The 22,759-nt window shown below is 47.5% G+C and overlaps 1 protein-coding gene and 1 long non-coding RNA gene across 11 annotated transcripts in view; one reads left to right on the forward strand and one right to left on the reverse strand.

Moving 5' to 3' along the window:
- The first annotated feature begins 665 nt into the window (after positions 1–665).
- On the forward strand, positions 666–9,997 carry LOC147580272 (uncharacterized). Of its 3 annotated transcripts, none has more exons than XR_015252709.1 (7): positions 666–1,590; positions 3,482–3,848; positions 4,309–4,539; positions 4,940–5,195; positions 6,081–6,190; positions 9,106–9,195; positions 9,864–9,997. It is a non-coding gene; the product is annotated as an uncharacterized LOC147580272 (long non-coding RNA). The 3 variants fall into 3 exon arrangements; XR_015252711.1 differs by having other exon boundaries at positions 5,085–5,195; XR_015252710.1 differs by having other exon boundaries at positions 4,309–4,498.
- RBPMS2 (RNA binding protein, mRNA processing factor 2) overlaps positions 9,088–22,759 on the reverse strand; it is a 37,114-nt gene continuing 23,442 nt past the window's right edge. For 2 of the 8 annotated variants that reach the window (XM_086710931.1, XM_086710929.1), the window contains 4 exons: positions 21,675–21,736; positions 20,074–20,096; positions 19,880–19,949; positions 18,456–19,610 (listed from right to left, as the gene is read on the reverse strand). In XM_086710931.1, the coding sequence (XP_086567057.1) occupies positions 19,927–19,949; positions 20,074–20,096; positions 21,675–21,736 (108 nt within the window). In that variant the 3' untranslated portion in view covers positions 18,456–19,610; positions 19,880–19,926. Of the gene's footprint in view, positions 9,317–12,406; positions 13,323–18,455; positions 19,611–19,879; positions 19,950–20,073; positions 20,097–21,674; positions 21,737–22,759 lie in introns of those variants that run through there. The other 6 variants (XM_086710930.1, XM_086710933.1, XM_086710932.1 and 3 more) reach the window with 6 other exon arrangements.

Below are 22,759 nucleotides of genomic sequence, written 5' to 3' on the forward strand. Positions count from 1 at the left end.
CACTGTGTCCCATCATTCCCCTATCCCTATTTATTTCAGTCATCACCACAGGTTCAAGCTCCCTCATCTGTTATCACCTCCATCCTTGTCCTCCCACTGGCAATAAGTTCCCTGCTCCCTGCCCTCAGGCACATCCTTCCTCTGTGCCCTCTGCAACCTGTAATCAGCAATTTCTCCATATCTTCAGCCTTTTCTCAGAATGTTGTCTTCACCTCCTTGACTTACCTAAAATTTTGTTAGCCCTGATTTGTACACTGATTCTTTAGCAGCACTCTTAAGTGAATGTTATTTTCTTCTCATTCTCCTGTACCTCAGGTCAGGAAGTGGTAAGTGTATTCCTCTCCCAACCTGAATGCCATTTCTAAGCCAGTGCTCCCCCAACCCCTCCTACAAAAACCCTGTTCCTTTGAAGCTTCACTGTCTGGGCATACCATCTTGGTTAATGTCCTCAATCAACCTCCAGGTCTCTTACTGCCCATCATTTAACTCTTGGCTCATTGCCTCTCTCTCCACCCTAAATTTTGTTATATTGAGTGAGCTCCACATCCATGTGATGGCCTCTCCATCACTTCCTTGACCACCTCATCTCCAGAGATATTTTCCACACTCCACAGCAGCTGGACCACTTCTGTAGTCACACCCTCAACTTTGTGTTCACCAAAAGCCATTCCACTTCCAATATGGAGACTTTCCAACTACAACCTTTTCCTTAATTAAATCTCCCTTAATAATTCTTTGACCTTCACCATGAGTTCTGTTCCCTTGACTTCACTAATGTCTCACTACTCATGAGATTCACTTTTATATTCCTTCTTTCTTACCTTCATTTTCATCATCCATTACTATAATCACTCTCTTGCTCTGTCTCCTCCAATTGTGTTGGCTTCTTTGTCTCCCTCTATCTCCCGTCCGCCACTCACACTCTGTCTCTCTCTCTCAAACAAACATTAAAACAAAATCAATACCTCAAAGTAACCAATCAGGTAATAAGAGAAAAAGGAATAATAGAACATCACCATTTTGTAAACCCTCAATGAGATCAAGATCATCAATAGCTCTAATGTTACAAAGGAGAGACACTTGAAGGTTATGTGCCTCCTGATGAAAAGACACAGCACCACCTATGGAGTATTCTTGATGAAAACCTGAACCTGAATCAAAGCAAGCCTTTATATCTAACAACCGTTTACAGAAAATGAAAGGAGATAGAGGAAATGGTTAAATGTCACCATAGGAATGCAATCAGCAAAATCCTGAATAGGAAATTTCTGAAGGACAAAAATCTCTATTTCTTCACCAAAAAGGGGGTGATAAAGAAGTGGAGAGGGAAGATCTGTAGATTATAATAGATTTAAGAGAGTTGTCCATCAAGTGTAACATTAGCTCTTTGAGGATGGTGCCATATAAGCCATATGACATGATATATGACAATCACATGACAACCTGACATCACTATTAAGTGATGATATCACTATTAACCTCACATGCCCACACCCTTGATTCCACCTGCCCCCTCAAACCTTGTCCCTCCCCAGGCTTGCCCATGTTTCCCATCTTCACAAATGGCCCCACCACCATCTGGTTGCTCAGGTAGCTACCTAGTTGTTGTTACAATTCCTCTCTTTCCTTCACCCCTCCCCTCTTGTATCCAACACATCATAACTAGTCCTGTCATTTCTGTCTCAGAAGGGGTATATTTCTTTTCCATCTCTTCCACCCTGATCCAACCCACCACCATCAGTTGCTCGGATCACTGCAGCCTCCAAATGACCTCCTGTCTCCTTTCTTGCCCTCTTCCAGCCCATTCCTTCCAGTGCAGCCAGGATGATTAATGTTTTAAGTATTTTAAAAATATGGGTAGGTGGCAGGGGGATTGGATGAGGGTGGTCAAAAAGTGCCAACTTCCAGTTATAAATAAGAACTAGGGGTAGAACATACAACATGATGGCTCTAGTCAACACTGCTATGTGATGTATAGGGAGGTTGTTAGGTGGATAGATCTGAAGAGTTCTCATCACAAGGAGAAGAAAAAACATATACTAATTTGTTATTGTTTTGGGTGTTTTTTTTTTTTTTTTTTTTTTTTTGTCTGTGGTTTTTTAAAATATCTCTGTGAGGGGCGCCTGGGTGGCTTGGTGGGTTGGGCGGCCGACTTTGGCTCAGGTCATGATCTCGCGGTCCGTGAGTTCGAGCCCCGCGTCAGGCTCTGGGCTGACAGCTCAGAGCCTGGAGCCTGTTTCGGATTCTGTGTCTCCCTCTCCCTCTGCCCCTCCCCTGTTCATGCTCTGTCTCTCTCTGTCTCAAAGATAAATAAACGTAAAAAATAAATAAATAAAATAAAAAAAAATCTCTGTGAGATGATGGGTGTTAACTACATTTACTGTGATAACCATTTCACAATGTATGTAAGACACATCACTATGCTGTACACCTTAAACTCATACAGTGCTGTATGTCACTTACATCTCAATAAACCCAGAAAACAAAACAAACAAAAAAGAAATCATGTTGAACTCAAACACAGGGTACCTACCATGTTCCAGAAATGAGCTGTTCATGCTCAGAAAAAAATAAACTAGCTATTTATCTCAAAAAATAGATAGATAGATAGATAGATAGATAGATAGATAGATAGATAGATAGATAGATAGAGAGACAATAAAAATCAGAATATAGATCATGTCGTACTTTAAACCCTCCAGTGGCTTCCTAACTCGTAATAAAATAAAATCTAAATTCCTCACCTCTCCTTCATGTAAGACTGTTGGACCTGAGCCTCCTGCATATTCTGATGCTTCCTGCATCCCTCTCCTTCCTGGAGTGACTCTGGCTCCTTTTCAGGGTCTCAAACATGACAAGCTCAGGGCACTTATTCCCACTATTCTCCTGGCCCAGATCTCTCTTTCCCCAGATCTTCATAAGGCTGGCTTCCCATCCTTGAGATCTCAACTAAAATGCTACCTCCTCAGAGAGCCCTTGGGAACATCACTAAACCCTGGGCATTCCCTTCACATCAACTGTCACATCTGCTGTCATTAGTCAGTTGTTGCCTTGTTCACAGTCTCTTACGCCCTTTAGACTGGAAGCTCTTCAAGGGTGAGATGCAAAAAAGCCTGGGCTGTAGTAGACGCTCAAGTGTAGACACTTTTTTTATTTTGATAACATTCGGTGACTATTTTGTGCAGGCAGACTTGCGGCATCGTTGGAGAGACGTGATTTACCCGTACAAAACAAACTAGAAGCAAGCGCAGATGCCAAGATTAGTGCAAAAGAGGGTTGCTCAGCCCCTCAGTGCAGGAGTTTAGAAGAATAAGCATCAGCTTCTTTGCTAAGAACAAAAGACAATTCAAGTATCACTTTTTCAAGGTGAAAATAGAGCCTGAGGTACTAAAAAAGTAGACAAAAATAGAGGTTCCAAAAGGCCCAAGCAAGAAGATTAGGACATCAAGTGACTGATGTTTTTTCTTCTGTTCCCTCTCAGGGCTATGCCAACACTGCCTTTGGAAATCGTAGAAGGTTTACAGAAAGACATTGCCCAGGAGTCAGAAAACCTGAGAGTCCCAGTTTTCTCCCTTTTACTGGTTGTTGCTCTTGGGCAATGCACACGCGCTCTTTGTGCCTGAGCTTCTCACCTACAATCTGGGAGTTTGGGAGTGGGCTTTTGAGCACTCTTCCCTGCTCTCAAGACTTTAGGCTCCCAAGTGGCCCCTTGCATATGGCAGAGCTACACAGGGACAGAAATCGCTGAAGGAGGGAAGCCAAATGTCAGGGGAAGGAGACTGGGATTCAGGACTCATCTCATCCATCAGGAGAAAGGGCCTGAGGATTGGCCTGTTGTCATCTATCCGGTGAGCTCCCCTCACAAACTCTAACTTCTAACCTACTCCCTACTCCCTGAGACAGGATCTGGGGAAGAAGGGCAAGCCTGGCTTTTAGAGGTGGCAAAGATTACTGAGGAATCCTGCCCCTTGGCTCCCAGGGCAGGAAGTGCCAGGCAGAAGGCAAGGCAGGGGAAAGCACTAGAACCGAGAATGAGCAAAGAGCAGTATTGCCTGGGGCGTGGGGTTCCAGACCCAAGGAGAACATTATTTGAGACCAATAAGGAAAGAGAAAAGTAGTGGTTCCCACCGACTTCCCAGACCAAGGAAACTGGAAATGACTAGTAATTCCTTTCTGTTCCTCTGAGAATATGGCCCCAACAGGCCTGTGAGCGCCTCCATCCCCTCCTGCCCCATCAAGACGGCTCTGCCCAGAAGAGAGAATGAGGACTCCCGGGGGCTCTTGTTCCAGCACTCTCTCTATTTTCAGGACTTGCTTTCACCTCTGGAAAAAAACTTCAGGAAAAGTGACCCCTCCTTCCCACCCATACTCACTGACCAAAATTTCCATCAAAGCCTAGCTTCTATCCCTCATGCCAGGAATCATACCCAAGTGGAAGCACAGACATCCCTGGCTACCATACAGCAAGGAAGGGGCCAACCCAGGAAAGGGGTGAAAGGTGATGTCAGCCGTCTGAAGTTTCCCAGGGATGGTGAGAAGGTAGGGGGGAAGGTCTGAGGAAGGCAACCTTCAGCAACAGCCACTGAGAGGGAGGGGTGTGCAGTGGGAGTAGAGCAGCCAGGGGCTGGAGCCCAGGGCTCTTGGCTCGGTGCCCAGTCTCTGATCTGCTGCATTGTTCAGCTATTTCCTTCCTTGGAAGTAGTAAGCGGGTGGAGGGGACCAGGATTGCATGGCTGGGAGTAAATGGAGCAGGGTGGAGCTTCCATTGGGGGAGGGGGCCTCCAGTCTGTTCCCATGACCAGCTGCCCTTCCGGCAGCCAGGGGACTGCGTGGGAAAAGTTCTTGGAAGTGCTGGGGACAGTGTGTGTGTGTGTGTGTGCACACGTGTGTGCGCAAGCGCACTTTTTCATTTGTGTCTGACTGCCTTGCTTGGATTTAGTCACAAGACAAAGCCCTTTGAGAAACAGTCACCAGTCTATGTTCCCACTGGGCTGTGCCCTGGGAGAGGCACAAGAACCCGCCCCAACGCCTGAGAGAGGGACACTGGAGGCCTAAGACCAACTCCCTGAAGTCTTGACTTCTAGTGAATCTACATTGGCTGACTTCCCCGGATTTATGAGGATGCTTCTGGAATCTTCTGCAAAGCTTCCAGCTTCCTGGCAGAACTCCATTACTAGAGGGATGTTGGAAAGCAGGTGGGAACCAGACATGGGGAGTGGAGTCAATAATTCTCACAGCATCTCCCTAAAAAGCCTAGAATCCTTCATAACCACAGATCTTAGAGCCAGGCAGCATGCCAAGAGATTATATGATGGTCCAGTACTCAGCCTTCAGACAAGAAGCCTTAATACAAAGGTCACAAACTAGCAGCACGCAGGTGAAATGCATCCTGTAAACACATGCCTTGCTTAGCCAGCACAGCACTTAAGAAATTTTTGAACCAATATTGAAAGATTTCACACAAAAATCCCAATTTCTATAGTCTCTTGAAGAAATCAGAAGATATGGCTAAGACTGATGCCCTATTTCCCCAAGACAACATTGACTGGGCTGAGTAATGACTGCTCCCTTAGAAAGAGTGTGGGCTGGCCATGTTCCCACAGTCCCTACGGTCCCCATTGTCCTCAACACTGAGGCTAAGTATCACTTGCTGTGGCTCATCATACTTGTGTGATTACTACATAGTTTTCTGGGCCTTTGTCTCTATCAAAAGGGGGAAATAAAAGAAACCAAGAGGGCCACCTGTTTCTAGAGAGAATATTTCTATGCAGCAAGTATATCCATGAGCAAACAAAGATGGGATTGGGTGTCCTTCTGCCACCTTTTCTGCATCATCCCCTCCACTTTCCAGTGACATGATGCTTAATGCCACCCTCTGACAATACTATGTCACATGCTTTGTGCCAAAATTGTCCCCCCACTCCTTCCCTCACCCCCAAATCATAATTCTCCTTTTCTCAGTGAGCAAATTCCAGCTGTAAGCCTACAAAAGTAATGTACTGGAGAAATCCCCAGCACCTGCTTGCTAATGACCCTGTGATAAAGCTGAAACTCCTTACCTTAGGTGTTCTCTCATGCAGCACCCTGCAAGATGTGAATGTGAATACACAGAAGCACACCTGAAGGAGCTAACACCAAACTGAAAACCAAGGTCACCTCTGGGGAGGTGAGGAGGAGACCAGAAATGGAGGTTATGGTCCCAAGCCTATCCCTAAAGCTTTAATATTTTACAAGGAGATTATAATCATGCATAAGATGCCTTAGCCTGCTGTTAGTCTCACCTCAGTTTATCTTTCCTGCTTATCTCCATGAACTGATCGACTCACAGTTTCCTATTCCCCAATTTTTGTGCCCATAGCTTTTCTCTTTTTCATACCCAGAATGCCTTTCTCCTCCTCCTCTACCAAGCCAAATCCAGCCCATCACTCAAGGCAGTAGTCTTTCAAAAATTTACCCCATGAGGGCGCCTGGGTGGCTCAGTCAGTTAGTCATCTGACTTTGGCTCAGGTCATGATCTCACAGCTCATGGGTTCAAGCCCCGTGTCAGGCTCTGTGCTGATAGCTCAGAGCCTGGAGCCTGCTTCAGATTCTGTGTCTCCCTCTCTCTCTGCACCCCCCTTCCCTGCTCACACTCTGTCTCTCTCCCTCTCTCAAAAATAAATAAACATTAAACATTTTTTTTAATTTAGCCCATGAACACCCTAAACAAAGTTTTAAATTAGGTACCCCTCAATAAAGCAGGTTTTTAAAAAACTATATATTCTCTTGAAGTTAAAAAAATTTTTTTCCAACTAGGTTTAAATACGTTTGACCCTTGAATACAGAGGGGTTAGGGGTACCGACTTCCATACAGTCAAAAACCCACATACCACTCTGACTCCCTCAAAACTTAACTACCAACAGCCTAGTATTGATCAGAAGCCTTACCAATAACATAGTCTATTAACACATATTTTGTATGTTTTATGTATTATATACTGTGTTCTTACAATAAAATAAGCTAGGGAAAATAAAATGTTATTAAAAAAAAACATAAGGAAGTACTGTACTGTAAAAATGTACATATAAATGCACCCTTACAATTTAAACCTACATTGTTCAAGGGTCAACTGCAGTTGCAAAGGGTATGATTTCTGGTGTAATGGAAATATTTACATTTTATGTTATTATTTTTTTTAAGTTTTTATTTATTTAAGTAATCTCCCCACCCCACGTGGGGCTTGAGTTCATGAGCCTGAGATCCAGAGTCATGCTCTTCAAACTGAGCCAACCGGGTGCCCCGTTATCCACATTTTATTTATTTTTTAACTTCTTTTTTAAAGTTTATTTATTTATTTTGATAGAGTATGTGCGCACAAGCGGGGGAGGGGTAGAGAGAGAGGGAGAGAGAACCCCAAGCAGGCTCTGTGATGTCAGCGCAGAACCCAACACAGGGTTCGATCTCACCAACCGTGAGATCAGGACCTGAGCGGAAATCAAGAGTCTGACACTTAACCAACGGAGACACCCCAGCACACCCGCCCCCCAATATTGACATTAAAAAAAACTTATATTAAATGTATTCACTGGAATCACAGTGATTTGATACTCATCATCAACATTTGCAAATTGCATAAGCAAGCTCTTAAAGGAAAATTTACGTCATTGCTTTTGTCCTTGAATTTTCTTTCCACTTCTCCCATATAATGCTATCCTAATGTAATACATAGTTTATGCTGGAAAATCTTTTATTTTTTTTAATATTTACTTTTATTTTTGAGAGAGAGAGAGAGAGAGACAGAGTGTGAGCAGGGGAGGTGCAGCAAGAGGGGGAGACACAGAATCTGAAGCAGGCTGCAGGCTCTGAACTGTCAGCACAGAGCCCGATGTGGGACTCGAACCCACAGACTATGAGATCATGACCTGAGCCGAAGTCAGATGCTTAACCGACTGAGACACCCAGGCGGCCCTTGAAAATCTTTTATTGATCATCAAACAATACTTCTCTGCCATAAATATATATGTTTATATAAAAATTAAAATTGTATTCTTTTCTTATTTTTTGTGGCCATAAGGCTCCAGAGTTTACAATTTTCTTCTGGATTGACTTATCATTACAATTATTATTAGTTTACTGTTTGTCAAACAACATAAATATATTGCAAATGTTGATAGAGCATTATTAAACATGAGTAAAAAAAAGTTTTAAAGTAAGTTCTATGCCCAACATGGGGCTCAAACTCATGACCCCAAGATCAAGAGTCCCCTGCTCTACTGACTGAACCAGCCAGGTGCCCCAAATAGTAAAATTTATAAAAAATACAACTCGAAAGAAAGAAAGAAAGAAAGAAAGAAAAGAAAAGAAAAAGAAATACAACTCATATTGAAATAGTCATATACATGCTGGAATGAGACAGTGATCAGCATCAATTTTATCTCTACATCCTATTTTTATAGATGATAATGCTGAGAAATCTCGTTCACATAAACACGTACATGGGAATTGAAGAAGTTTGGGCAGGGTCGCTCAATTCCACCTAATCATTCAACAGGTGACAAATGAATTTGTTTTACTTCCTTCAATTGTGGAAGGCAAATATTGGGAAATTTTGATTTGCAGAACAATTTGTTGCCCAGACAACCCGAGTCATTTGCTTTCTCAATATTGAAATCACTATTTTAAATTGTTTCTTTGGGGGCACCTGGGTGGCTCAGATGGTTGAGCGGCCTACTCTTGATTTCAGCTCAGGTCATGAGCTCACAGTTCATGGGTTCGGTTCATGGGGTCTAGTCTGGCGTTGGGCTCTGCATTGACAGTGTGGAGACTGCTTGGGATTCTTTCTCTTCCTCTCTCTCTGCTCCTCTCCTGCTCCGACTCTCTATCACTTTCTCAAAATAAATAAATAAACTAAAAAAAAATTGTTTCTTTGGAGCCCCAGAGATTTTTACACACCAAGGCAACATACCAAAATGAGAGTTAGGATGGGCCAAAGATAAGTCTTTTGTACAATAGTATAGGTTAAATTGTGCTATAGTAACAAGTAATACCAAAAATCTCAATTGTTTAAACCAACAAAGATTCTTCTCCCCTCTGTCCCCCAAACTCACAATACGTATCCATCACAGGTCAGCTGGGGGTTCTGATCCATGCCATCGTCATTCAGGGATCTAGACCTCATCATCTGAAATGTCATTGGTCACCATGGCAGAGAGAAGGTAAGGAGAATCATACGCTGGCTCTTAAATGCTTCCACCCAGAAGACACATTTTTGCTCATGTATCATTGTCCAAAGCAAGTCACATGGCCACACCTGACTTCTAAAAGGTGGGAAAGTACCTATAAGAGAACAGGGAACATGGATGAGCAGCACTGATGGTTAACACACTTGTCTTTTGTAAAATGGGAGCCAAGAAATTGTGGAAATGAAGGGAGGAGACGCGTTCACAGGCACAGCCTAGTCCTTGAAGATGATGTTCTGGAAGTTGATTCCCGTCAACATAACCCTGCCACCTACCCTTCGCTAAGAAAGCCTTTTTGCACCTCTAGGGGTACATGTGCCCAAGTGTGAAGACCACTGCTGCCTTTGTGAAGCCTTCCCTTCAGATCCAGGGACCTCTTTGAGTTCCTGTCATTATTGCCTCTACTATCCATTTGGAAGCTATTAGAGGAGTTAATTACATTTTCATATATGTGTTTCATGTTTTCCTAACAAGTTGTAGTTTCTTTGAGGATGGAAACCATATGTAAGTTTTTATATACCCCATATTATCTAGCAAGAACAGTTAGAACTTGTGAGTTCTGCTTGATGGCTGAATTGGTCACTTTTCTTGGTATGCTTCAATCTCATCTGTGCAGTGGGAATAACAAGGCTTCTTGCCCTTAGGATCACAATCAAGATGACAGAAGTAAAAGCTCTTTCCATCCCACTCTCTTTGACCTAACAGGGATCAGCGTCTTGAGACTCCATTTCTGAAAAGCTGTATGTAATGATGAGTCATTAAAGGCTCTTGAAACATCTGTGGAAAGTGGGTTTAGGAAGATGAGCCTGACATTAGTGAATGCTGGGTGGTTGGGGAATCCGACAGGTGGGTGGCGGGTCAGGGACAGGGAGTCCAGGTAGAAAGTTGCACTTCAGAGGTGATGCAGGGAATGGCGAGCCATATTGCATCCTCAGGGAGTGACCCCAGCTGACTTCCTGAAATTCCAAACCTGGATTCAGGGCTGAATCAGGTGGCAATAACAAACCTCATGCTTCTGCCAGTCAAAACCAAGCGTTCTCTGCACCCTGACACTGCCCCCTGGTGACCTCTGGAGTCATTGCCAATACAAGGAAGCCGAATTATCATTAGGGGGATCTGGGATTGATGTGGGTGAGGACAAGATGGCTAAAATTGCAGCTGTAGAAAAGGAAAGGAACTAAGGAGAGAGAGGAGGGGGCCATACACATGGGTTGGGTGTAGGCCGGGGGGAGTTTTTATCCCTGGACTTACTGCACAAAGTGAAAACTAGAAAGAGTCTTTGAGATGCAAACAACAGCACAAGGGCATGGTTTAGCCCATGCAACTGTTTTCAAATTTTTGGGTTAGTTGCCAACGTCCCAAATCAGGTAATTTCACATTAAAATAGGAATGTCCAGTTTCTCTTGAAAAATCAAAAACATCAAGCTATATGAGGCCACCATCCTGCTGAGCAGCAGCTAGTTGGGGCTGAGAGCTTTTCTGTCCCTTTCAGCAGGGCAAGAGCTTCCCTGTCACCCAGTCACCCAGGCTGCCTTCCTCAGTTCCGCTGCCCCCTTACCTTGCACGCTGGGAGTTTGTAACTCCTAGGTGGACATTTCATGCTGGAGAGCAGGGTCAAAAGGTATCAGGATGGGACCAACCAGTCATCCAATGCCTCCAGAATTTATCTATTACACATCATCCAGGGGAACCTGAGTAGCTCAGTTGGTTAAGCATCCAACTCTTGGTTTCAGCTCAGGTCAGTGATCTCACAGTTCATGGGTTTGAGCCCCGTATCAGGCTCCGTGCTGGCAGTGTGGAGCCTGCTAGGCATTCTCTCTCTCTCTCCTCTCTTTCTGCCCCTCGGCTGCTCATGTGCACATGCTCTCTCTCTCTCTCTCAAAAATAAATCTTGGAACAAAAACAACAGCAACACAACAGAAAACAGCATCCAGCATATGCCTAAAGACCTTTGGGGACAAGAAAATCACTGCCTATTAAAGCAGCCCATTGCACTTTCGGATAACTCAGACCGCTTTCACAGGGTGGGAATGTCTGTTGAGGTTGTATTCTCTTGAGGATACAGGCCCAGAGAGAAGAGACTTGCCTACAATGTTGTCTCAAAAATTAAGCAGACACTTAGCAGGCATGTGTGAGGCACCACCAAGTGCCCGAGACTATGCTGGTGAGTGATGATGGCATGACCTGTGCCCTAAAGAAACTTCCAGTCTGGGCAGAGGTGGGCCAGGTTTACACAGATGGTATCAATACCTAGCAATGCTGATATAGTGACATCTGGGAATAGTGCATTGAAAGAGATCAGTCCAAATTTGAAATTCCAAGTCTCCCAAACATGAGAAATTAGACATGTAAGCTCTGAAAATATCAACTGTGGTTATAAAGCTCTGTGCCACTCCTGGCACATTACTACAGACATCTGGGAGTTGACTCCATGAGCCAGAAGGGCATACAGGCAACTGACTTGATCTTCTTTGAAACAGTAAGTCACGATACCTGAGTTTTATGTCAGTTCTGCATAACTGAGTGAATTTGGGCACATCTCTTTGCCGCTTAGGGCCAAGGCTTCTCCATCTGTGAACACAAAAGGCTGAATCAAATTTCTCAGGGCTTAATATTTACTTTCATATCCCCAGTACCAGCAGAGTAACGGGCTATCTAGAATACAAATTCAATAGGTGCTCCCTAAATGTTTTTTTGTCGAATTAGTTAATTATATGTTTGTTTATTTATTTTTAAGAGAGAGAGAAAGAGCAAGCTGGGGAGGACAGAGAGGGAGAGAGAGATCCCAAGCAGGCTCCACGCTTTCAGCGCATAGCTAGATGCAGGGCTCAAACTCACCAACCTTGAGATCATGACCTGAGCCAAAACCAAGAGTCAGACCCTTAGCCAACTGAGGCACCCAGGCACCCCTAACTTAATTTATTTTTTAAGTAAACTGTACTCCCAATGTGGGGCTTGAACTCATGACCCCAAGATCAAGAGTCCCAAGCTCTGCCAACTGAGCCAGCCAGGCGCCCCAATGTTAACAATGCTCTCTAAATGTTTGTGATTGCCTGCTGACTTTGCTTCTGGGTGCATTACCCAGAACAGAGGCACCCAGAACAAATGGGCCCTGGAGCACCGCTCCTCCCCCTCCCCCCCCTCCCCCCCCCCCCGCCAGTTCCTCCTGGGAGATTAAAAGGGAAAAAATCCGTGTGAGTGAGGCTTGTGGACATTTTTCACCACAAGAGGGCGCCAGAGCACCACTCCACCATCCTGGACCCTGGGAAGAGGGAGGCCCCATCAGAAGCCACGTAAGTAGTGCTGTCTTGGGTGAAAAGAAATGTCACCTCAGGCACCACTGGGGGCCGAGAAAAGATTCCTGAGATGTAAACACAAGAGGACATAGGACAAGGAGGCAATGGAGGATGTGGAGGAGGGAGGACAGGGAAAGAGCCAAAGAGAGAGAAAGGGACTCGCTGGAGTCACAGAACATGCCTAGAGATACATAAGGAAATGAGACCTAGGATGAGGTAATACTGGGGTCCCATGTTACCTAAATGTCATAGAGGAAAAACCTCTCTCTGAGCATCTCAGAACCCGCACAGTGGTCAACAAATGTCTTCACTTGACTGCACACTAAGAAAAGGGCCAGAAGACAGATTGGGGTAGATCCTGAATGCCTGAATTTGACCATCAGCCCATAGGCTCTAGAGAACCATGAAAGAAAGTCCTTCAAAACTATGAAAGTGATATTTTGGAATGATTCATCTGCGGCTATGGACAAGAGAGATTTAAATATATACGTCCATAGGGGCACCTGGCTGGCTTAGTCACAGAGCATACAACTCTTGATCTCAGGGTCATGAATTCGAGCCCCTCGTTGGGTGTAGAGATTACTTAAACAAATAAAAACTTTGAAAAAATAAATATATACGTCCATGAAGAGTATATGCAAATAAACTTGGGGGAATTTGATCTTTGGGAAAAATCCTAGTGGAGATCATCGCTTTGTGAACGGTTGCTCCCTCCTTATTTCCCTTCCTGGTGCTTCTCTCTTCATCTCTTTCTTGAGACCCAAATCACTTTCCAGGAGGCACACTGTTGGTTCCAGGGAGGAGAACCTGGGCATGGAAAGAGAAACAGGCACAGCTGAGAAGCCTCTATTAGGAGAGGCCAACTTTAGCAGGGGCTGAAATCTAGGGTGTCCTGCTCTGGAAGTTGAGGGGTTGCCTTGGGGTGAGAAATGGGGGCATCTCCCTCCACACCCACATCTTAAACCACCCATGTAGCTGTTCTGAGAAGCCAAGCACAAGACCACAAAACATGTCTCCAGAGCAGGGTCTGGACTCTTAGGGGAGGGGAGGCAGAGAACAGGAGGGCAGCACCCAGGAGGAAAAGGGAAACTGAGCCATTTGGAACCATTGACTTCTAAATCTTTCCCTTCCTGGTTACTACCCCCTTAAGTAGATCTATAGCCCAGACCCCAGGCTGCACCCAGAGAACAGGAGCTTTATTCTCCACCTCAGCGCCAAACACAGGCGACATGGGGAGTATACGTTCAATAAGAGTCGGTGGCAAATATGAATGACTGCGGAGAGAGAATGGATGGTAATAGGGTGTGGTCCTTCCCCTTGGTGACAAGAGCCAAATACAACTTGGGCACCTCTCCAAACTGGAACTTCCTGTCCGTGAACTGGAGGTGGTTGTTCCCCAGACCACTTCCCAGGGCAAGTGCAAAAATCAGAGATAAGAGTGCTTTGTGGCTCCAGGCTGTAGACTTTAGCTCCTGCCTTCTCTCCTAGCCCCATGATTTTAAGTTACTGAACACCAAAAACTCAAGTATTTCGTCTTGAATGATAAAAACTACTCATTCAGGCAACATTGTGAAGATGCAGTTGCTTACAAATGCTGACAAGATCACCAGATTCCAACATCAGTAGTTGCTGTAGGTACATGTGTAATCCTGCTCTTGCCAAATTAGGAAACACGTCTACCTTCAGAGATTTCTGAGCTCTGATCACCCTTATCCAGGTTTTTTCCCTCCCACATACTATAATGGTTGGAGCCTTTGGTTTTTGTTTGTTTAGCCTCTTTCTTAACCAGGTAACTAGAGAGCTTTGGGTCACTGCTGGCTCTTCTTCCTGCCCAAGTGGTTCCCAGTTCCCATGAGGCTCTCCCAGAGTCTCCCAGGAGCCCTGGCTTTTGTGGGACCCTGTGGCCCAGAATTGCAGAGAAGCATTTAACTCTGGACAGGGATGCCAGAAAACCGGGTCTTGAGCCTTTTGCTTTCTGTGGGACCCTCTTAACTTCGGTTTCCATAGCTGCAAAAAGTAGATAATGCCTTTCTTGCTTATTTCATAGGGCTTTTATGAGGATCACCAGAGATGGTGTATGTGAATACGTTTTGTAAACTGTAAAGTAGTTTATGACTATATTACTATTAGTATGACTGCTATAATTGTCAGAATTCTCAGATCCTACCAGCTAGCTCTGGAGGCTTGCAGATGTTCTCTGGGATTCCTGGGCCCCTGCCATCTCCTTCCTCCACCACTCCTCCAGGTAGAATGTGGGGCTAAAAACCTGTTGAGAACCCTTGATCCACTGGGAAAATAACCAAGGAGTACATAAATTAGAATCAACTCAAATTTTATTACTTGTTAAGGATGAGAGAAAGATGACCAGGTGTTCTTTTAAAGATAACCATAGCAAACTGTTGAGTACCTACTGTGCTTTAGGCATATTCCTTACTATCATTCCTCTGTTACCCTCATAATACTGTGAGAGAAGGACCCAGATTCAGAGGGAAGAGATGGGCTTTCATGGAATGATACAGCCATTCCTTATATGAGACTCATCTTACTAAACTGTGTTGCATTTTCTCTACCCCAGGCAGAAATGGAAATACACTATCTTGGTTCTTGCATAAACGGAAAGCCAGATGGGTCCTATAGGCCAAAAACCTTACCCCCTAGGTTAAAAGGCCAGAGAGACAGCACAGGGCTAGATAGGTCACTGAGGGCTTCTCTGTGTCCCATAAACCGGGAGCAGCACCCAGTATCCTGGAAAGAGATCAGTCTAGACTGAGACCAAGATTCCCTGGGCAGAAAGCAGAGAGTGGCATGATAGGAAACCTGAACTCTAGTCCTGGTTTCTGGAACTGCTGGGATAGACTTCCAAGCCCATGGCCATCCTGTGGCTGCAGCCTCTCTGCTAAAGGGTGTGTGTGTGTGTTTCTGGAATGGTCATGCAGGGGATGGGGGCGGGGGGCAGTGGAAGGAGCCAGGCTGGGAATCAGGAGACACGAGTGAAGCATGCCTTTGCCATTGTTCTTATACCTTTAGAGCAAACCACTTCCCCTCTCTGTTTCGATTTCCTCATCTGTAAAATGGGAGAGAAGACTGGACTAAATACCCTCCATGCTAACATTCTGATGGTCAAGGGTCCCTCAGAAAACCAGGTGAAGTGGTTTGCTCTAAGACCAAGGGGCAACTGACCTCACTCACTGACCTCTCTCCAAATGCCTGCAGGGACTCCCACTACCCAACCCAATCAGAAGCCAGACGATGAGGGAGCTGTGGGTGTTGTCCACACTGACTAGAGAGTATGGTAGGGCTGGGTGATGGTCAAGGAGACCCAGGAGAAATGCCTTAGGAGCTCAGGCCTCTTTCCTGTCCCATTGCCAGGACAGTGATCTGCCCAGACTCTCCCTGCTCACAAGGGTGGGCCCTCAGCTGCTATATCCCCTCCTCTGTTCCTCAGGGAAAACGTCAGAGAGCAGGGTCTGCTCTCATGAAGGTGGCCCATTGACTGGAGGGGTAGGGGCCCGGAAGCCTATAGCTGGGTGGAGAGGTTTTTGCTTCTTCCTCCCAATACTTTGTAGGAAAGTCTTTCTTCTTCCATGTTTACATTTCCTTCTAGGGTTCCCTTCTGGTACTTTCCCTAACCCTACTGAGGGGCTTTGCCCTTTCTCAAGAGTATTTGCATTCTAACAAGGAGTTCCTCAAAATCAAAAAAAGCTTTATTCCAGAACTCAGAAAAAGGAGCTCAGCAGGGCACATGCATGACAGGCAGAGGAGCGGGGAAATGGCAAGGGACGAGGGAGTCCCCTTCCCTCCTGAGACTTCCGGGACCCCAAGGAACCTAAGCCTTTACCCTGTACTGTTTCTCAAGGAAGCTGTCAGGCCACACAGCCTAAAAATTCCAAAGGTGGGCTGGGAACTTGCTCTCCTACAAAGGCTACAAATTCAGGCCAGGCACAGGGGACAGCCAGGGGCTCCCCAGTGCCTCAACAAGTATCCATTTACACAGGCCTCACTTGTGTGAAGAGGAGTAGAGATGCATGTACTCTGCCATGGAGACCATCTCAGTGCTGCTGGCAAGGGGTCCCTGAGCCAAAGAACCTTGGTTGTTCCCAGATGCCTAAAATCCTTTCAGAAAGGAAAGAAACCTTTCACCTGTAATCAGATCGGGATTAAACCCCTCCAAGAAGGAAGAGGTGCTTTCTGGAAGGAGCACAGAATGGGAGACAGGGCCTGGCTGCTTCTGACTGATCTTACTGTCCTTACTAGGAAGTCATTGAACTATTCGAGGTTCATAGCTTCACAGTTCAGTCCAGACATGACTATCTGCTAAGGCCTCTCGCCCTGAGGAAAGGCCCCAGTGCAGCTGGAGGGCCCCTCTGGGATGGTTTCAGGGCCCCCTCACCTTCCCGGCTCCTCCTCTCAGACCCAGGCCTGGGCCCTGCTCAGTAAGGCGTGACGGAGATCCCCCAGGGAAGCCAGAGGAGCAGGGGCCTTTAAATTATGGAGCAGCTTTCTTAGCCCCTCTCAGAAAGGCCCGGCGCCCCAGCTAAATAATTCACCACCTCAGGAAGACCCAGTGGTTCCTGACACTGCTGAAGTAGGTCAGGCATCAGCTTGGCCCTGGTGGGGCGGGGGGGGGGGGGGGGGGGGGGGTAGTGGGTCTCAGAGCAGCTCCTCACCAGAACTAGGAGAGGCTGCAGGCTGGGAAGCAATGCCTCTGGATACTGCAGGGAGGTGAGGGGTACAGGGTACACAGGTGAACACAGCCACCAATTCCCCTCGTCCCACCCAGACCTCTCCCTGGGGTCCATGTAACCAACCCTCTAGCCTGACACCCTGTGGCCACCTCCTCCCTCAGAGCACCTGGGAGGGGTTGTGTCCTCTCTTTACATGCAGATACCAGCTGGGGATGCATGCGTCACCCCATAGCCTTTAACAGCTGACACATTTATCAGAACATCTTAGACCCAAAACACCCAGTGCAGGACTGGGATTCAGAAAAGGTGAAACAGAGAGAGGGATACCAAGGTCACCCAAGACATAGGTGAGGAAGTGACCAGGGACAGCCACAGCTGCTCCAGTTTCGCCCAGAGCAAGACTGGAATGAAACTACAGAGTGGGGACACTCTAGGGCCTGTCCTGCCCTCCCTGTGTAGGCACAGCTCCAAGCCAAGCTGTGAAGGGTACGGGGTGGGGGCACACAGATGGAAAAGACAAACAGCAAAGCCATGGGGTCAGTGCTCCAACCCACCAGAAGCAGCTGGAAAGGATTCCAAACCACTACTTTACAGATGAAGAAACTGAGGCTCCAAATCACAACAGGGAACAACTGGGGCCAGCTGCAGGTTCAGTGAGGTCCAGGGTCATGGCTCCACATGATTTCTCTTCATGCCCATGTACTCTTGCTTCTAGCAAAACCTCCCCCTCAGGAACCAGAGCCACCACAGGGAGCCTACAAGGGTGTGGGAGAGTGGCCCTTTCTAGGGCCATCCTTCTTCCCTCCAGCACAGCCTCACAAAATATATACCAAGGACACTTCCTGGGGGAGCCCACCCTTCCAAACCACAGTCCTTCTCTGCTAGAGGGCCTGAAAAGGCCACAGGCCAGGAAAGGTCAGGCCAACTAAAGCACAGCACCCAGAGAAAACAAAGGTCCCATTTGGGTGCTTACTCTGGGTGCAGGGAATCTCCATCCATAGCCTCAGAACTCTGGATGAAGGAGTGAATGAATCAAACACAGGGTGGGCTGGCAGATATGCCCCTGTTGAGGGGTCCTCTGTGAGTCTCTTTCCTCCAGGACTTAAGGTGCACAAGGAGGGAAGGTGGGAAGGGCTACATGAGCCGTAAGGCCTGGGCCCACCTCACCTCCCTCCCCCAGCTCGCAGCAGCTACCCTTCAGCGGTGCCCTCCTGGCGGCCGTCTAGGTCCCGTGGAAGCAAAGGTCAGAGAGCAGTTACTTTGGATGACTTTTTATTTTGCATTTCATATATTATCCAGCTTCACATTCTCACAGGATCAGCAATTACAACAGCCACCTCGTCTCCCAAGTCTGAAAACGGCAAGACAGCCACACAGCTGCGGCCAAAGGCAAAAGCACTGATGTGCTCATGAAACAAAAAAATTGCACAATTTTTTTTCCTTCATTTTTCTGAAACTAACGCCTGAAACAAAGGCTCATTGCTGGAGAACGGAAACCCTTTTTTTCTTCATGCCTCAAACTAAACATTAAACTTATCTGACAAGGCGAACAAGGTCTCTTTAATAATTAATTGCACACACACACGAAAAATCCTTTATGATGCATAAATATTTTGTTACACAGGGTACAAAAATACTTTCACTTTTTGGTTGGTTTTGAAGTACGGAAAGAATGAGGAGCAGGGCAGGGGTGGGGTGCGCTGTGGAGAGGTAAGCAAAATGGGCAGAGAAAGGATTTTCTTAGCAGTTGTTGGCCCCTCTGAGGAGGACGCAGAGGACCCGGACTTGAAATGAAAAAGAAAACACTATCTCTGTCGGGTGGTGGCTGCTGTTCTGCCTGGAAGCGCGTGGGGGTGGTGGGGGTGCCAGGCTGCAGGACCGCAGGGCGGGGCGAGCTGCAGGGCTGGTCCTCACTGAGACAGGGGCTGCAGGGGAGGGTGTGCACAGAGGGACCCGGAATGATGGACCATTGGTGGCCAGGACCTGTTGCTATGGTGACACAATGTGAGAACAAACTGTACACTCACATATACACAAATTTAAGTGTCTTAATTCATGCCAGAAAACATGCAAAATTAAATGCCTCGTTTCTCTGAGGTGGAGCTGTGGAAGCAAGTCTGGACCCAGGGGGTCAGGCCTTGCTCAGTCCCAGTGAGACCTCCGGCCTGGGGCTGGGTGTCCCTGCAAGAAGGCCCCTGAATCCTCCCGGGAGGCCTTGGCGAGGGGCTCTGGGGAAGGACAGGGCTGAGGAAGAGGAGAAAGGAAAAAGGAAGCAGTCCACTGAGTCAGGCTTAAAATTCACAGTCTTTGGAGGGAAGCAGCAGCTCTCCACAGGCCGCCTGGGGGCAGTGGAAGCTCAGAGCGGCTTCCTCCCCAGCGGGGCAGGGGCTTCAAGCTGCGGTGACAAGACCTGGAGGGAGGGGAGAGAGGTGGCCGTGAGCAGAGGTGAGGGACTAGAGATGAACCCAGGCTTCGCCCTTGTGAGGAGGCTGCAAGATGGATGGCAGGGGGTGTCGGTGGGAGGAGAAGGGGAAAAACCAGCCAGAGTGCCCTAGCACGCAAGTCCAGGTGGACGCCTAGCACCAGTGAGCTCTCCGGCTCAGGCAGAGGGAGGAACCACGGCCCTGCAGTAAGCCAGGCTCTAGAACACTTATCCTGGGCCTCTGGGCCAGCACTTACTGAAGAACTAACAGAACTGACGATATTTCCATCCTTGCTGGGTGGTATCAGAGGAAGGGTACCAGCGCACCTGCAAGAGAAGCCAACGTCAGGAGCTAGCTGTGCAGTCCCTTCTCTTGACTGGGGAGTCTTCAGTGTCCCTGCTGGAGTCCTGGTTCTGTCACTGACTGGCAGACGCCGGGCCACTTACTCACCTCTAGGCATCAGTTTCTTCATCCTGAAAATGGGAGAGCGCCACCTGACCCGCCTCCTCCGCAGGGTTGAGGTTCAAATGAGAGAATCGTTACCAAGGTGTTTTATGCTCCACTGAGCCCAACTGTACCAGGTGGACTTTTGGCAGTGGGGGTGCTGGTCAGCATTCTGCCCTTCCCCCTTGACTTGAAGAGTGTAGAATTTCTGACGTTAGGAGCATGAACCTAATACATTTTTGCTCAGTTTCCTTCTGTCTCAGTGCCCTCACCCAAGTACAGGACAGAGATGATGAAGTCACAGGGTGTCCGTGAGGATCAGGCGAGACACAATGTAGAAACACTTTAGAAACCAAAGTTGCTGTGGTCTCTAAGGGGTAGGACTTCTCTCCTTGTAGGATTCTCTAAGGAAGTCATGGCTGAGACCCAGCTGATGCTTCCATCTTTTTCCATCCCTCTTGTTCCCTCCATTATCAGCCTCCCAGGTCTACAGATTTGTAACCCACCAGCTGAGGCCTCCAATGGGGGCCTGGCAGCTGTCTCAGCCCTGGCACTTGCCAGAAGGCCCTTCAGAGCAGTTGCCCCTAAGCAGGATTCCCAGAGACGGGTCAGGAAATCATACGCCCTCCCTTTCTAGGCACAGCCTCCCCATGGGTCTGGGCAGTAAGCTATGCTGGGTGCCAAGCCAAGACTGCAGGAAGGCCACCTACCCCAGTTATAGACAGCATGTCTGCCCCAGCCTAATCCATGGCTGCCTGGGATCAGTGGGGGAACACAGCATCACAAGACCTTGAATGAGGGGTAAGGGGAAGAATGCCCAGGGAGGGGAGTCCGGGGTCCCCTCAGGAAAGGAAGGGATGGCACGCCAAGAGCCAATGTAGAAAACAAGTAGCAGCTGGGCCCACAGACAACTAGCTTGACAGTGTGGTAGTTGGACTCAGTTACCCACTTGGCTGCCTGGAATCCCTGCCTCTGTAAGCGGAGAAGATGTCAAGTAATGTCAGGTCGTCTGCGGGCTGATGGAAGCTTCCTGAGAACATACTCCTGTGTCTCCTCCAAATCTTACATGTTTTGTACACCCCAGGACTCTGCTCACCACATGCTCAACAGCAAGCAGAAGCTGGTTACCCTAAAATGCCAGGACACTTGGCATATAGCAGAAGCAGGTCCTAGGCCACCTAATCAATGCCAGAATCTTCCCTGGGCTCCAAGGATGTGGCACTGCTCTCACCAGGACACCGTGGACCCGGGCTGCTAGAACCACCTTGATTAAGCACCATATCACACAGAATAGGAGATCAAGTGCCTCTTCTTGCCTTTGAGCTGTCCAGCCTCAGCAGCCACTATTTTCTCTCCTGCTGTCTCAACATCTGGAAGCAGTTCCCTCCCCTCCTGGCTAACAGCCAAGTGGGAGGCCAAGTGGGAGGAAGCCTCTCCTCCCCTTTGCTGAGCTGTGGGATGCACTCCCACCTGGAAGCGTGGCTGGACATAAGAGCTCATTCCGTAAGAGAGGGACAATAAGGAAACCAGCAGGTGGCTACCAGATAAGCTTGTGGCCCACTCCAGCTCAGGGAATCCCCCGGTGGACCCTGACCACCACCCCTCACCTGGCTTCCAGCTGGAGCAGCCCCGTGACAAGAGATCCTGACAGGTGAGGTACCTTGTAGGGCTGGACAAGATGCAAATGTTGGTTAGTGTGGGAAAAGCTCGGAGGCTTCTGACTCTCACCACTGGGGAAGCCAGCGGCTGCTTAAGGGGCTCCCTCGGCAAGCCTGCTTCATGGGGTCCCCCACTCCCTCCATTAGGTGCTGTGACTCAGTCTCCAAAGCAGCAGCTTTCCCCCCAGCCTGAGATGAGCCACTACCCCTTTGGGGAAGAAGTAGAGGAAAACCTGCATTTCTGAGCTCGGGATGGATGTACCATCCCAGTGGACAGAACATACGTGAGGGGCTGCCTTTCCATTTCCTCAGACACAGGTAGAGGCTGGCAGTCAGGGTCCTCTAAAGAAGTGCTGTCCCTTCCTGCCCCAGCTCAGAACAGGAGACACCCCCAAGGCCCAGGGATCAGGGCCAGCACATCAGGGAGTGAGTGAGCAGCCCACTCTCAAGGCCTCCAGTTGTTCATAGGGATCTGGGGGTCCTGAGAAGCCACCGCACAGGGACAGGCCCATGGGCATCTGGAATGACCAGGCTCCAAGAAGGGCAGCATCAAAACAAGGGAGGGGGGCGGGGCACATGAACTCGGTCCTCTCTCAGATCTTGGGACTAACTGAGAAGATAGACCAAGAGGTGGAGAAAGGAATAAATCCACATGGGAAGAAATATGAATAGCCAATAAATATGGGAGCCTCACTCATCAGAAAGTCAATTAAAGGAACATTCAGGTTGCCAAGTCTACACTGTGACCTTGTAATAGTTCTAGGAATTTATGATAAGGAAAACCAGCAGGACAGGTACCCAGGGAGGGGTGAACAAGGGCGTCCATGGCAGCACAGCCTATTGGTAGCAGAAAATTGTGTAACAACCTAATTTACCATCAAGAGAGAGCTGGACACACTTATACAAAGGTGGGCTTGCCAGGCATCCAAATGTAGATCTACATTTACTGATGGGAAACAATGTCCTAATATTTAAGTTTTAAACAGATTAAATGTGTAACTTTTATAAAAGCCACCTGGGTGGCTCAGTCGGTT

This window comes from Puma concolor, chromosome B3 (genome assembly GCF_028749965.1).
Source record: "Puma concolor isolate L17-30 chromosome B3, mPumCon1.1.hap2, whole genome shotgun sequence".
In the NCBI taxonomy this organism is placed as follows: Eukaryota; Metazoa; Chordata; class Mammalia; order Carnivora; family Felidae; genus Puma; species Puma concolor.